This window comes from Hemiscyllium ocellatum, chromosome 24 (genome assembly GCF_020745735.1).
Source record: "Hemiscyllium ocellatum isolate sHemOce1 chromosome 24, sHemOce1.pat.X.cur, whole genome shotgun sequence".
NCBI classification, from domain to species: domain Eukaryota; kingdom Metazoa; phylum Chordata; class Chondrichthyes; order Orectolobiformes; family Hemiscylliidae; genus Hemiscyllium; species Hemiscyllium ocellatum.
The window spans coordinates 27,957,554-27,972,911 of record NC_083424.1 but is presented as its reverse complement, the minus strand read 5'-3'; the positions used below and the strand labels follow the sequence as shown (position 1 = coordinate 27,972,911).

The window sequence follows — 15,358 nt, the reverse complement described above, 5'->3', positions numbered from 1 at the left end:
TATAATAGATTAATGTACGATTTTCATTTTATACATTATTCAATGGAAAGGGGAGCATATGATGTGTGGTATAACTACCATGTAAAGTAATTCTTAAATTTAAAAATTGGCAGGAAGTCCAAGGGCTCAGAGAGGAATGTGGGCAGGAGGAAACTAGATACCATTACATCAACTGTTTGAAAAAGGTAACTGCCCATATGGATAAATTACGATGAAAAATATTTATCTCAAAAAGTCTTGCAGGTGTATAAATTGTCTTCTGTTGAACAGATCGCTGAAAAGCAGATACAGCGAGCTTCTGATGAAATGAAACTATATGTTTCTGCAGATCCACAAGAAAGAAGAAAAGCCTTAAGGTAAATGTATAGATTCAAACATGTTTTTATACACATTTTACATTGCTGAGCATGTCTTTTTAAAGATATTCATGTTATGACTGTTGAGCCATGGGTCAATTTATTTTTAACACATTTATCAAACCTTGACACTGTGTTGATGTCTCCTTCCTCAAGAAAACTGTCCTGCTTAGTTACACATCCATTGCATTTCACAGTAGAAAGAAAACTTGTGGAAAATAAGGAATCATCATTTTCTCACTGGTGAAAGTGCATAAAATGAATAGTACAAACTGCTTTCCAATTGTAAAGCTGTAAGAAACTTAAATAACCAAGCTATTCTTGGTGTAAAAAGGCTTGTTAATATGGTTGTTTATTTGAAAGGATAATTCTCTAGGAAACAATCCCTAAAACAAAATATAGCTTTACATCTTCATAAGGAAGCATTTTAAATCTGTCGATATGAACAATTCAAATTATATTGCACATTTTGACACTCTGGTAGAGTCACCAGCACTGAAATTGTTTTCCAAACATAAGGAAAATGAATGATTTGTCCTATCTAAATACTCAGCTATTCTAATACAATTTTTTAGTACTGAGGCTACATTTCAGCATTGTTATGTAATGATTTACTATTTCCAGTGGAATAATGATCAAAAGCAATACAATGATTATCAATTTATTAATTTGTGAATTTTTATTTAGAGAGCAGTACAATCGAAATATCCTTGAGCAAGAAAATCTGGGAAAGGTGAGTCTCTTTCTGTAAAATGGACTATGTAAAGAAAAATATTGTATTTTATCTCAACTAACAAGTAAGAATCCAGCCAGCTGTCCAGAAGTCTTGGCACAGCTATATCAGAAAAAAAACATTCGTAGCTGTTGTCATCAGTAACTAATCGCTTGAGCAGTGGCAACATCAGCAGTTGTGATTTCAAATATGAACTGCAGCAACAGGACATGTCATTTATAACAACACATTCTATTTTAAATGGCTGCAATAAAAACTTGTACAGTAGTGATAAATAATTAGTTGTACGTTCCTGTTAACTTAAACCTCAGAATCTGTTGAGCTTTTATCAGGATGTAAGAATACTAATTTGTAACATGCAGCTAGACTGAACTGCATTTGTTTAGGGTGGCATGTGATTATTCCCAGATGAGTTTGATGCTGACGCAGATTCACATGCACTTGGACCTGGGACTAAGGTTTCTTTGACTTCTTGCTCATTTTACTTTTCCCATGTATGGTTGAAAACTAGATTATTTGAGTTTCCTAAAATAATCTAACTGCCCACGGAGAATCTGAAATTGTGATCAGCATGAATTGAAGTTATTGTAAAATTAAAATACGAAAGTAAAATAGTATTACCTACTTCAAAATTCTTTTTTAGATTTTTATTTTAACTTTCTGGACTCTAATATTATCAACTGTTTAATATTTTATTTCCATTTTTAAAGTCCTTGGGTGCATAATGGATAATCTACTACAAGTGCTACTGTCAAAAGAAATTAACTTTTTATCTGCTTGAACAAGGTACTTTATGAGTTTAAGACAGTTAAAATTTAAGACTCTCTATAAAGCATGCCTTCAGCATATGATGAAGATATCAAATTTTCCATTAATCTACTGAGCACAAGGAGAACAGATGATTTTGAACACTGGAGCAGCACTGCTTTTCAAATCTACAACCAATGCATTTGGAGGCAGCTGCTACACTTGTGTTACTGAACCAACATACAATAGTGAATTTTTAAAATGTGTTTAAAGGCTACCCTTTGCACGGTTTGATGCCCATATCCATACGTTTGAATTCAAGACAGACTGGTTGAGGTGAAAGCAAAGTCAAGAATTGTCTTCAGGCTTGAAGTTCTTTCTAACATTGTTTATTCAATATTAATATATGCTACAATGCATGGTATTCAGAGATATACCAGGCTCTAATTATTCTATAGACTATTCCATATTCCATTTCACATAATGCTAGTTAGTCTACCCAATGTGTTTTCTGCATGTGTTTCTAGCATTCCCAAGGCTAGATTTGAGCTTCTGCCTGGTTCTCCATGTGCTTCTCTACTTCTCCCTTAACTCTGCTCACACATCACTACTGCCAAGTGAAAAGCATCTCTGTGACATCATAACAAGTATGATCCAGGGTCTTAAAGACCTTACATGGCACCTCTTCCCCAACTATTTTCTCCCTGAAAAAGATAATTTCATTAGCATTCATATGCATGTTCAAATGAACTACCCAGATTATTTATTTTCACAAGGTTTTACTATACACATTTTCCTGATAATGTATCTCTCACTCTTCCCCAAGTCTTTTCATTTTTGTCAGTAAGTAGGTGAGAAGTCTATGACAAGGTTTTGAAACACTTTGAGGTAAAGTTGATGAGTGTGTTTTTTTCTCTGATGGCTTCTGTTAGGTCAGCCATGATTGCTGAAGAGTTTACAACTGCAAGATGTATTGGGAAGTTAAGTTGTTTCTTCTCAGTCATTAGAATCTAGATTGGTCATGGTGCTAATTCTCCAATAGCAGAGTGATATTATTCATCTATAGTGTCAGAAGTCAAACTAATTTTTCATTGTTTTACTTTTAGTTTTTATCAGTTTAGTTTAGAGCTGCGAAATGTGAACTCGGAGCTGAAGGTGACCTTTGGACTGTGAGCAGCAGCTTGTTTTTTCGGGCGGCACGGTGGCACAGTGGTTAGCATTGCTGCCTCACAGCGCCAGCGACCTGGGTTCAATTCCCGACTCAGGCAACTGACTGTGTGGAGTTTGCACGTTCTCCCCGTGTCTGCGTGGGTTTCCTCCGGGTGCTCCGGTTTCCTCCCACAGTCCAAAGATGTGCGGGTCAGGTGGGTTGGCCGTGATAAATTGTCCGTAGTGTTAGGTAAAGGGGTAAATGTAGGGGAATGGGTGGGTTGCGCTTCGGCAGGTCGGTGTGGACTGGTTGGGCCGAAGGGCCTGTTTCCACACTGTAAGTAATCTAATCTAATCTAAAAGAGAACAAACTCAATAGTATTTATTTATGAGGCCTGGTCAAATGTTAATTGTAAGTTGACTCTTGTTAAAAGTATCCTATAGACACGTCAACTCTGGAGAGGCATTATGTTGAAACACCTGGCAGATATTTGAATGGTAACAGGGGTCTTACAGGGTGACAAACAGCCCAACAAAGAGAAGCCAGAATTTGAACTGATTTTTGAAGTATGTTTAGGTCAGAAGGAATTTGGCTTCCATAGCTACAGGATAGAAGTTTGATTGCTTCCTAATTATCCACTTCTTATCAATTTATTAAATTTTAGAGAGTAGGATATCAGTTATAATAATTAAATTAATAGTCCTTGGAAACTACTGGAAAATAAGTATATGCATCAGTGTTTTCGGAAACCAAGAAAGATGCAATCCTATATGCCTGAGATGTTACAGATCATGGAACCTGCTTAAGTGAACTGGCCAGTTACGTTTCTTTTTTTTCCCCTTTTTGATTTATCTCTTAACTGTGACTGTTGACTGTGTCTGTTTATGAGAGATTGGGGAGGTAGAATCAAACATGATTGGGCTTAAATAGATGTTAATTAGATTAACCTATCGTTTAATTTTGCTCTGCTAAAGCTACTGCATTATTAATAATGATTTGGAGATACCGGTGTTGGACTGGGGTGGAGTACATAACCACCTGATGAAGGAGCAGCACTCCGAAAGCCACTGCTTCCAATTAAACCTGTTGGACAATAACCTGGTGTTGTGTGATTTTTGGCATTATTAATATATTGTTAAATCTGTTTAAACTGTAAACCTGGTGTCTGGTATCAGTTATTCACAAAGTCTGGTATTGGTTATTCAAAAAGTCTGGTTGGGAACAATTGGAGTCAAATTTGAGGGTCTTTGAAGGTTTTAATTTTACTGTGTTATGAGTTCAGAGTTAGGGAGGTTGATTTGATTTGGCCATCTGTCTTTGTGTCACAACAGTAGATAGTTGTTCTTCATATGTTACTTTTCGGTGCTGACTTGTTCTTCAAGATTCTGTTTGAAGCTGATCCTGTCACTACCACCATCTTTTGTTGGCTTTTGTTCCACAGCCATGAGAATGGGTCCAAGACCGACTGGTTTATTAAATATTAAGACAAATTACTACAACATATGATATTCAAGGTATATCAAGCTCCAATCTTACGATTAAGAAAAATTCATGAAGTAGTGCCTAAAGCTTGTCAGTCTACTTCACCTGTTTCTCTACACATTTCTAACATTCACGTAGCCATACTTCAGGCTTCTGCCTAGCTATCCATATTTTTCTGACTTTCTCCCTTAACTCCACCTACACTCTGCCCAGTGAGGACTAGCTCCATGAAATTATTGCCAAGTTGTCTGAGGGTCCGAAAGAACTTATGCAACAAGTTTAAGCTAATCAACAATCTAACAAGTCAAAGGAGTAGCCTCAAATAACATCCCTTTATTTCCCAGTTTCTGTATCTGAGAACCAGGACTCAGCAATGCTTATTTGCTGATCTGCCTTGCTGAGCTCTGCACCCCAACCCAGCAGTTGTGATATTTTTACACCTCCCCCAACCTTACCTTTTTTCAGAGAAAATTGATGTTAAATGGTTGTGAAACCATTCAGTCCATTTACAGTGAAGCCTCGATTGTTTGAGCAGGATGGATGGGGAGTTGGGTGGCCGGAAACAAGTGGTAATCCATGTGTGCCGGTTGTCTTGAGTGTCTCTCGATTGTCCAGCAATTCACCTCTCAGTTATCTGGCAATTCGTGTCATAATGCCATTAAACTGATAACTGAATGCTGGTTGCTTGGTGCAGTTTTTGCAGGGCCTTGATATCTTGTTTGGATAGTCCATATTCGGGCGGTTGATGTTTGGATAGTTGAGGTTCCACTGTAAATTCTTTTTGAGCAAGCGCGGATGAGAAAGGAAAGCATACAGCCAAGCCCCAACAAACAGGAGACTTGCCAAATGTGTCATGCATGCCTGTGGATGCAGCTGCAGCTCCCTCGGCAGCTGTGAAAGAGGTACCTGCACAGTAGAACGTCACTGAAGGACTCCTGGCAATCCAAGGGATGATCAGGGAGTTGATGGAAGACTATCATACTCGGCTGGAGCTGATTTTGGTCATGATACAAAAGCACGAGAAGGTGTTGGAAGGGCCAGGGAAGCAAGTTGAAGAGGTTGAGCGACATCAGAGACTGGGGTCAAGCCCTCGGTGAGGCAGATCCAGACCCTTGAAAAACAGGTCTTGACTGAAAGGTTGATCATCTGGAAAATCAAGGTAGAAGGAAAATTATCTGGGTCCTTGGGCTGCAGAAGGGATTGGAAGGTGGGCAGCTGGCATGCTTTTGAAGACTGGCTGTCACAGTTTCTTGGCTGAGATGCCGAGGCAGACCAGGTGAAGATTCACAGAGCTCACCGGGTTGCGGTGCGCAGGTCTGTTCTGAATCAGCGCCCCCACCCGGTCCTGATACAATTTCAAAGCTGCAGGGAAAAGTAGAGGGGACTAGAATCTTTTAGAAGGATGGGGGGAAGATCCACCAGCCCTGGCTTATCAGGGAACTAAGATAATGTTTTTCCAGAAATTTTCTGCGGCGGAGATCTATAAAATGAAATCGTTTGATGAGGTCAAGAGAAAATTAAGGAACCTTGGGATTCAATATTCGATGAGAAACTTAGCGGTGCTTTGTATTACGCACGAGGAGACAGTGCGGTCATTTGATTCCCTGGAACAAGTGAAATATTTCTTGGACAGTTTAAAATAATTTGAAGAAATTAATATCCTGGACAATAATGTTGGTGTTTTTTTTCTTACTATGTTTCTTGTAATGTTACCCTTTTCTTAAAGAAGCTACTGTTGGTGTTTTTTTTCCGATTAGGACTGGTGGTTGGTATATAGTTAGGGGTGGGCAGAGTACTCGTTATTTGACTGTTTCCTTCTATTGCTTGGGTGTGGGGTGGAAAGGGGAATGGAGATTTGCATGGGAGGTGTATGTGCCCTCTATGGGCAGCAGTAGAGTTCCCCATTTGTGTTTTGTGTTTTGCAATTAGTTTAGTGTTTTGGTTTTTCATAAATAGACTCCATGAGTCTTTTGAATATGCCCAGTAAGTCGGATTCTTGCTCTCGGCAGGTCAAAGGTGGTTGTAAAGGATCGTGACTAGCAGTGTTCTTAACTAGTGCACCTGAATATTAGAAGGATCCATTCGCCAGTTAAAATGAAAAACATGTTGTCAAACCTTAAAAAAGAGATGGTGGATGTTGCCCTGTTGCAGGAGACTCACCTTAATGACAAGGAACACTTGAAGTTACAGCAAGGTGGGTTTAATTGGATGTTTTTCACGTCCTTTAACACCAAGAGCAGGAGTTGGCCATACTCATCAGGAAGAATCTTCCATTTAATTTAATAGATTGTGTTAAAGATGAATATGGTCAGTTTGTTGTCCTTATGGCTCTAATACATGGTGAGGAATATAGTATTTTGAATGTCTCTTGTCCTCTGGCCCAACCCCTTAAATCTTTGACTGATGCACTATCTAAGCTGATGACCTTTGCATTGTGGCATATGGGGGAGTTTAATTGCCTTTTGGATCCTGTGATGGATAGATTGCCCAAAAGCCCCAAAGCTTTCTCCACAGTCTAAACAGTTGGGTGATCTATGTGTGGAACTGGGGTTAGTAGACACTTGGAGACCTCTTCAACCCTAGGGGTAAGATTTTTACATTTTTTTCCAATCATCATAAGTGCCATACAAGGATTGATTTTTCCTAACTCATGCAGCTCTTCTGGATTCAGTGATATCTTGTTCAATTGGGAATATTGCCATCTCTGATCATGCAGCAGTATATTTAGTGGTTGAGATTAAGGGTAATGCAATGAGCTCTTGTTACTGGTGAATGGATTCCTTCATCCTCAAGGATAGCAAGTTCACTGAGTACTTTTCTAGGGAATTTGAAGCATTTTTGGCCACCAACTTGGGTACAGCTAGTAATCTGTCCATTCTCTGGGAGACTGCTAAGGCCTATGCTAGACATAGCTATCTCATACTCAGCCAGGCAGAAGTGATGGAAGGGAGAGCAGCAGCATCTGCTTGAGGCACAATTGAAGGCAGCCGATATGGCACATTACAGTGGACCATTAGTGACTAAACTGCAGCAGACCACAGCCTGTCAAACTCCATGTTAATGCATACAGCGAGGAAGAAACTTTCCTTTGCAAAGCAAAGGTTATTTGAGCATGATGGTAGTCTGGATAAAGTCTCCCAACTTATTACTTCTATTAGGGAAGGGAATGGAACTCTTAATTGTAATGCTAAAAAGGTCAATGCCATGTTTTGGAGGTTCTGTTCTGAATTGTATCAGTCTGAATGTTATGAGGATAGATGGGATAAAATGGAGTCTTTTTTTAGGAACTTGGATCTGCAGAGGGTGTCTGCTGAGCAGGCTTCTCTTCTTAGTGCTTCATTAACAGCACAAGAGACACAGGAGGCAGTAGGGCAACTTCAGAGTGGAAAGGCGCCCGTCCTGTGAGTTTTATAAAGAATTTTTAAACATACTGTCAGGACTGATGCTCGACATGTACAACTATTCATATAGTCATGATTACCTCCTGCCATCCTTGAGAGAGACTAATATCTCTCTTATCCTCAGGAAAGGGAAGGTCCTGGAGGACTGTGATTCTTATAGACCTATCTTGTTCTTAAATTCTGATTATAAAATTTTGTCTCAGACTTTGGCATTGAATTTGAGGGGGTATTGTCCTCTGGTATTGAAGAAGATCAGGCGTGCTTTATAAAGGGTCACAGATCCTCTAATAATGTCAGGAGGTTGCTTAACATGATTCAAGTGTGCTAGCAGCAATTAGTTCAAGAGTTGGTGTCTCTTTGGATGCGGAGAAGGCATTTGATCGGGTGGAATGGCCGTATCTCTTTTATACTCTGAAGTCATTTGGCCTGGGTGAAGTGTTTACTTGATGGGTGAGGGTTCTTTTATGGTGATCCTCTGCTGGCGATTCTCACCATTGATATAAGGTCTGGCAATCTTAACATTGGTAGGGGCAGTTGGCAAGGTTGTCCCCTTTCACCTTTGCTTTTCACGTTGGTGATTGAACCATTGGCGGAGACCATTCATGGGGACCTTAATATAGCTGACCCAAAGGTGGGATCAAAGGTGCATAAGATTTCACTATATGCGAATGATGTTCTTATTTTTCTTTCAAACCCGGCAGTCTCGGTACCCTGTTTGATACACTGTATTAATTAATTTGGTCCTTTCTCAGGTTACAAGATCAATTTTTCAAAATTGGAGGGTATACCTATCGGGGGGTGGGGGGGGGCGGGGAGCTGTGAGGGGAATACCTGATGTGGAAGGTGGATTCCCCTTTAAGTGGGCACAGGGAGATTTTTCTTTATTTGAGCCTCTCTGTTACCTCTAGCTTTGATCAGTTATTCAAGGCTAATTTTGTTCAATTGTTTGACAAGATTAAACAAGACCTTCAAAGATGGTGGACCCTTCCAATATCATGATTGGGTCAAATCGCTCTTATCAAAATGAATGTTCTTCCTCGCTTGTTGTACCCTTTGAGGATGCTCCCTTTGTTCTTTCCTAGGTAAACGTTTCAGAAATTGAATGACTGTTTTAGTACTTTCATTTGGCGCTTTAAGTGGTCCCTTATTAAGCTTGCGAAACCGCAATTGCCCCAAGGATTGGAGGGAATAGATCTCCCAGACATTAGAAGATATCAGCTGAGCTCCCTCCTATCTTTTGTAAGTGACTGGGCCTGTGGGGACTCGGCATGGACATGGTTGGACATTGAGGCTTCCCATATGAAGTGTCCTCTTCTCAACCTGCTGTTTTTAGACAAAATGGGGACAGTTTTGGAACATTACCATAATCCAGTAGTTACTAACACTAGCAAAGCATGGAGGGCAATGAGACAGTTAGAGGATAATACGTCTAAAACATTTTTTCTCACTCCCATAGTTAGCATATCAGGTTTCCAGCCAGGGACAATGGATCCTGGGTTTGAACTTTGGGCGGATATGGAGTTGCTTGTTTGGGTAATGTGTTTCGAGGTGAAACTTGATGTCATTTGATCAAATAACTCTCAAATATGGATTGTCAAGTAGGGACCTCTTCCATTTCTTTCATTTTATCCGAAAGGAGACCATGCTCTTGACTGAGTGTTGTCTATCTGATACGGAAAAGAGGGTGCTTCTGGCTAAGAGCACTCTTTCAGTGAGTACTCTTTATGATTTGTTGAGATTCCTTGGGTAACATCGAGCATCTACGTGAGGTCTGGGAGAGAGAGTTAGGATTCGAGATTACTTCGGAAACATGGGAGAACATATGTGAGAATGTGAGGAGGATTTAAATTTTTTGAAGGACCCATGTTATGCAGTTAAAGATTCTTCATAGGGCTCATCTGGCCCCAGATGGTCTAGCAAAATGTAAGCAGGGAGCATCTTCAATGTGTCCCAAATGTAAAGTAAACACAGGTACTCTCACTCATTGTCGATGGTCCTGCTACAGACTCTGTGCATATTGGAGCACTGTGGCAGGAGTAATTGAGAGGGTCTTGGGGATCAAAGTCATGGTGGACCTGGTCTCTTTGCTCCTGGGTTTGCAGGATTTACCTCCCTCAGGTGTAGATAGGAAAAAGCATTTTAAAATTATCACTTTTTGTGTGAGGAAGAACATTCTGATGGGCTGGATGTCTGAGAAATCACCCCCCCCTCCCTGCCCAGGTTTGTCAGGATGGCATAAGTCAATTATGGAACACATTCCTTTAGACCTTCTTACAAATATGATGCACCAGAAAACATGACATGACAGCCCTTTTTGAATTATTTGGAAGCAGATCTGTCAGCCATTTTGATTAGGGTTTTTGTCTATCCACGATGGTTTGGTTTGATAAACCTAATGCCATGAGAGGAAGAATTTCAAACAAATTCCCTAAATTAATCTGCCTTCCCTGTTAGGCCTCTTGCAATGAAATAGTCCTAACTTGTTCTCTGCTTTGTCCCTGACTGTTTGACTCGCCTTTGTTCTCAACTGTATCAGTCTCAGAATGATTTCTTTTCTCACTATCTCCCTGGGTCCCCAACACCTCTCCCCCTCCCACCCCCCCCCCCCCCCCCCGCCTCCCAAGACAGTAATTGCGGCTCCTGGAATTCGAGGAAATCACCTCCAACACATAAAATACCTCAAGTAAGGAGTAGCTGTTATAGCCAGAAATTTTTCCCATCCACTTAATACAAATCAATAAGTAACGCCACTCAGTGCAACAAGACCATAGCTCTCAACCTTCGAGAGCATCAATTATTAAACCCACATTTAGATCTCCTAATAGCCAGAGAGAAATTGAGAAACAAATTTGTAAGGAGATCTTAGCTATATATGAGAATAATAGGGTAGTTATGGTAGGGGATTTTAACTTTCCAAACATTGACTGGTACTGACATAGTGTTAAGGGCTTAATTGGAAAGGAATTTGTTAAGTGTGTACAGGACAATTTTCTGATTCAGTATGTGAATGTACCTACTAGAGAAGGTGCAAAACCTGACCTACTCTTGGGAAATAAGGCAGGCCAGGTAACTGAGGTGTCAGTGAGAGAGCACTTTGGGGCCAGCGACCATAATTCAATTAGTTTTAAAATAGTGATGGAAAAGAATAGACCAGATCTAAAAGTTGAAGTTCTAAATTGGAGAAAGGCCAATTTTGATGGTATTAGGCAAGAACTTTCAAAAGCTGGTTGGGGGCAGATGTTCGCAGGTAAAGGGACGGCTGAAAAATGGGAAACCTTCAGAAATGAGATCATGAGAGTCCAGAGAAAATATATTCCTATTAGGGTGAAAGGAAAGGCTGGTAGTAATAGAGAATGCTGGATGACAAAAGAAATTGAGGGTTTCATTAAGAAAAGTAAGGAAGTTTATGTCAGGTATAGACAGGATAGATCAAGTGAATCCTTAGAAGAGTATAAAGGTAGTAGGAGTGTACTTAAGAGAGAAATCAGGCGGGCAAAAAGGGGACATGAGGTAGCTTTGGCAAATAGAGTTAAGAAGAATCCAAAGGGCTTTTACAAATACATTAATGACAGAAGGGTAACTCGGGAGAAAATAGAGCCCCTCAAAGATCAGCAAGACGGATTTTCTGTGGTGCCACAGGAAATGGGGGAGAAACTAGGCGAGTACTTTGCATCAGTATTTACTGTGGAAAAGGACATGGAAGATATAGAATTGAGGGAAACAGATGGTGACATCTTGAAAAATGTCCATAATACAGAGGAGGAAGTGCTGGATGTCTTGAAATGCATAAAAGTGGATAAATCCCCAGGACCTGATCAGGTGTACCCTAGAACTCTGTGGGAAGCTAAGGAAGAATTGCTGGGCCTCTTACTAAGATATTTGTATCATTGAAAGTCACAGGTGAGATGCCAGAAGATTGGAGGTTGGCTAACGTGGTGCTACTGTTTAAGAAGGGTGGTAAGGACAAGCCAGGAAACTATAGGCCAGTGAGCCTGACATCGGTGGTGGGCAAGTTGTTGGAGGAAATCCTGAGGGACAGAATGTACATGTATTTGGAAAGGCAAGGATTGATTGGGGATAGTCAACATGGCTTTATTTGTGGGAAATCATGTCTCACAAACTTGATTGAGTTTTTTAAGGAAGTAACAAAGAGTATTGATGAGGGCAGAGCAGTAGATGTGATCTATATGGACATCAGTAAGGCGTTCGACAAGGTTCCCCATGGGAGACTGGTTAGCAAAGGTAGATCTCATGGAATACAGGGAAAACTCACCATTTGGATACAGAATTGTCTCAAAATGTAGAAGACAGAGGGTGGTGGTGGAGGGTTGTTTTTCAAACTGGGGTCTGTGACCAGTGGAGTGCCACAAGGATCGGTGCTGGGTCCAGTATGTTTCATCATTTATATAAGTGATTTGGATGTGAGCACAAGAAGTATTGTTCGTAAGTTTGCAGATGACACAAAATTGGAGGTGTAGTGGACAGCGAAAAAGGTTCCCTCAGATTATAATAGGATCTTGATCAGATGGGCCAATGAGCTGAGAAGTGGCAGGTGGAGTTTAATTTAGATAAATATGAGGTGCTGCATTTTGGGAAGGCAAATCTTAGCAGGACTTGTACACTTGATGGTAAGGTCCTATGGAGTGTTGCTGAGCAAAGAGACCTTGGAGAGCAAGTTTGTAGCTCCTTGAAGATGAAGTCACAGGTAGATACAATAGTGAAGAAGGCTTGATATGCTTTCCTTTATTGGTCAGAGAATTGAACACAGAAGTTGGGAGATCTTGTTGCGGCTGTACAGGACATTAGTTAAGTCACTGTTGGAATATTGCATGCAATTCTGGTCTCTTTCCTATCGGAAAGATGTTGTGAAACTTGAAAGGATTCAGAAAAGATTTACAAGGATGTTGCCAGGGTTGGAGGATTTGAGGTAGAGGGAGAGGTTGAATAGGCTAGGACTGTTTTCCCTGGAGATGTTGGAGGCTGAGGGGTGACCTTATAGTGGTTTATAAAATCATGAGGGGCATGGATAGGATAAATAGACAAAGTATTTTCCCTGGGTTGGCGGAGTCCAGGACTAGAGGACATAGGTTTAGGGTGAGAGGAGAAAGATACAAAAGAGACCTAAAGGGCAACTTTTCCACTCAGAGGATGGTACGTGTATGGAATGAGCTGCCAGAGGAAGTGGTGGAAGCTAGTACAATTGCAACATTTAAAAGGCACCTGATGGGTATATGAATAGGAGGGGTTTGGAGGGATATGGGCCAACTGCTGGCAGGTGGGACTAGATTGAATTGAGATATCTGGTCGGCATGGACAAGTTAGACCGAAGAGTCTGTTTCCGTGCTGTACATCTCTATGATTGTAGTTTTGATTTCTTTTGTGGCATAATATAGAAGTTGGTTTAGTGTTTATTATTGTCTTTAATGTTATGCTATATTTTCATATTTTTGTAACTTTTAATTTTGTAAAAAGAATTCAAAAAAATATTTTTTTTAAATAAGTTATATGCTGTGTTCCCATTCAGTTATAATTGGCAGCCTTTTTCTACATTAGAAATTACACCAGCATGTTGATACTAAGAAGCATTTTGGCACATTTATTAGGTGACCACCTGCAGAACTCTGCCATGCAATTTGATTGGGCGATAGGGTAATGAATATAGATTCATTTCACTGTAAAAATCAAGGCTAAATCTCCCGTCAGTAACGGGGGGCATTAATTTCATTTTCTTTACTTGCCAGAGAAAAAGTTAACATTTAGATTGGAACATGAAGAAATGTTTATCTTGGTTAATCAAAATAAAACTCTTTAAGTTTATAAAGGCAAATATTCCAAACAATGCCCTACTTTAACCTTACACAAACCCAGTGTTGGTGTGAAATCATATCGAGTACTGTATAGCTCAATTATTTGCACAGTTCAGCTCCATATGTAATACACCTTAGCCCCAAATTCAAGATTGTTTTCTGCTGCAAAAGTAACACATGTCCAATATCAGTTATCCATTTGGCCTCTTGCCAAATTATATATGTAGTAATTACAAATGTAAAAAATTTAATGCAAAACCCTTATTCTGAGCACAATTATTTCAGTCGCACTTCTTACTTGGAAATTTATTTTGCAAGACGTTGTTAACCAAGTGAACAGTGCATGATGGTTTTTCAGATACACATACACACAGTTTAGACAATAGCTCTATTCTCACGATTATCAGGTCAGCTATCTGATAATGAGCATACCTCCGTGGAGGACAAGGTGAAATGCATATGCTTTCAAATTCTTTGTGATATCGACCAGGCCAGACTCCCTCAAAACATTTTGAGAAAGTAGCCCAGACCCTAACTTTGCTGGTTGTTTTAAGCAGGTGTAATACGCATATTCCAGGAGGGATGCAGCTGGTCAAACCACTTAGTTTTAAACAAAACAAAATTTATTTAGAAGATTACCGTATGAACCATAAACATAAGAGAACAGAATGCCAAATAACTTAACCTATCCGCAAACCCAACAGACTATCACAACATTATGATGCTGTTTCCAATACTTGCAACAATCCCCATAAGTACCCCATGGCACAAAAGGTAATATCAAACACTGGGTCTTATCAGGGAGACGTAGGCGAGAGAGTACCAGCATGCACCTGCTTCTTTGGGTCCAGCAGCTTCAAAACACTACTGTGCTAAAACTGAACCCGACTAGAGAAAAGCTGAGCTTGGAGAACTGGCCACTCCCCTTTCAGTGTACAATTTTTTTAACTTGAAAGCCTTTTTCCTAAGGCAGTATCTGTTAGGTATAATCCAATTGGCCCTAAAACCCTTCAAACCTAAGAATTTTCAGAGTCTGTGTCTTTTTAGACCTCTCTGGGAGGGAGAAAACCCAAAGCCGCCATAACCTTGTTAAAGGAGCAGCAGCATCACTCTTGTAAACTGTGAATCTGTAATCTTCACAGTTCACTCTGTGCCTTACAAATTAGGAATAGTCATAGAGAGGTTCAGCACAGAAACAGACCATTCAGTCATTCATCTGTGCCAACCAGATATCCTCAACTAATCTAGTCCCACTTGCCAGCACTTGGCCCATATCCCTCTAAGCCCATTCTATTCATATACCCATCAAATTGGGTATAATTGCTGTAATTAAATGCTGCAATTATACCAGACTCCACCACTTCCTCTGGCAGCTCACTCTATACACACACACTACATTCTGCATGAACAAAGTTACCTCTTACGTCCCTTTTAAATCTTTCCCCTCTCACCCTAAACCTCTGCCCTTTGATTTTTGACTCTCCCACTCCAAGGAAAAGATCTTATCTATTTACGGTATCCATTCCCCTCATGATTTTATAAACCTTAGCCCTCAGCCTCTCACGCTCCAGGGAAAGCAGCCTCAGCCTCTTCAGCCTCTCTGTGTAGCTCAAATTCTCCAATCTTGGCAACATCCTTGTACATCTTTTCTGAACCCTTTCAAGTTTCACAACATCCTTCCT

General features: G+C 40.2%; 1 protein-coding gene across 2 annotated transcripts in view; it reads left to right on the top strand.

Moving 5' to 3' along the window:
• Positions 1 to 15,358, top strand: part of ift81 (intraflagellar transport 81 homolog) — a 102,544-nt gene that overhangs the window by 72,447 nt on the left and 14,739 nt on the right. Inside the window, exons 16-18 of one of the 2 annotated variants that reach the window (XM_060843990.1) lie at positions 114 to 185; positions 271 to 356; positions 1,044 to 1,089. In XM_060843990.1, coding sequence (XP_060699973.1) covers positions 114 to 185; positions 271 to 356; positions 1,044 to 1,089 — 204 coding nt within the window. The remainder of the gene's footprint in view (positions 1 to 113; positions 186 to 270; positions 357 to 1,043; positions 1,090 to 15,358) is intronic. The other variant, XM_060843991.1, reaches the window with a different exon arrangement.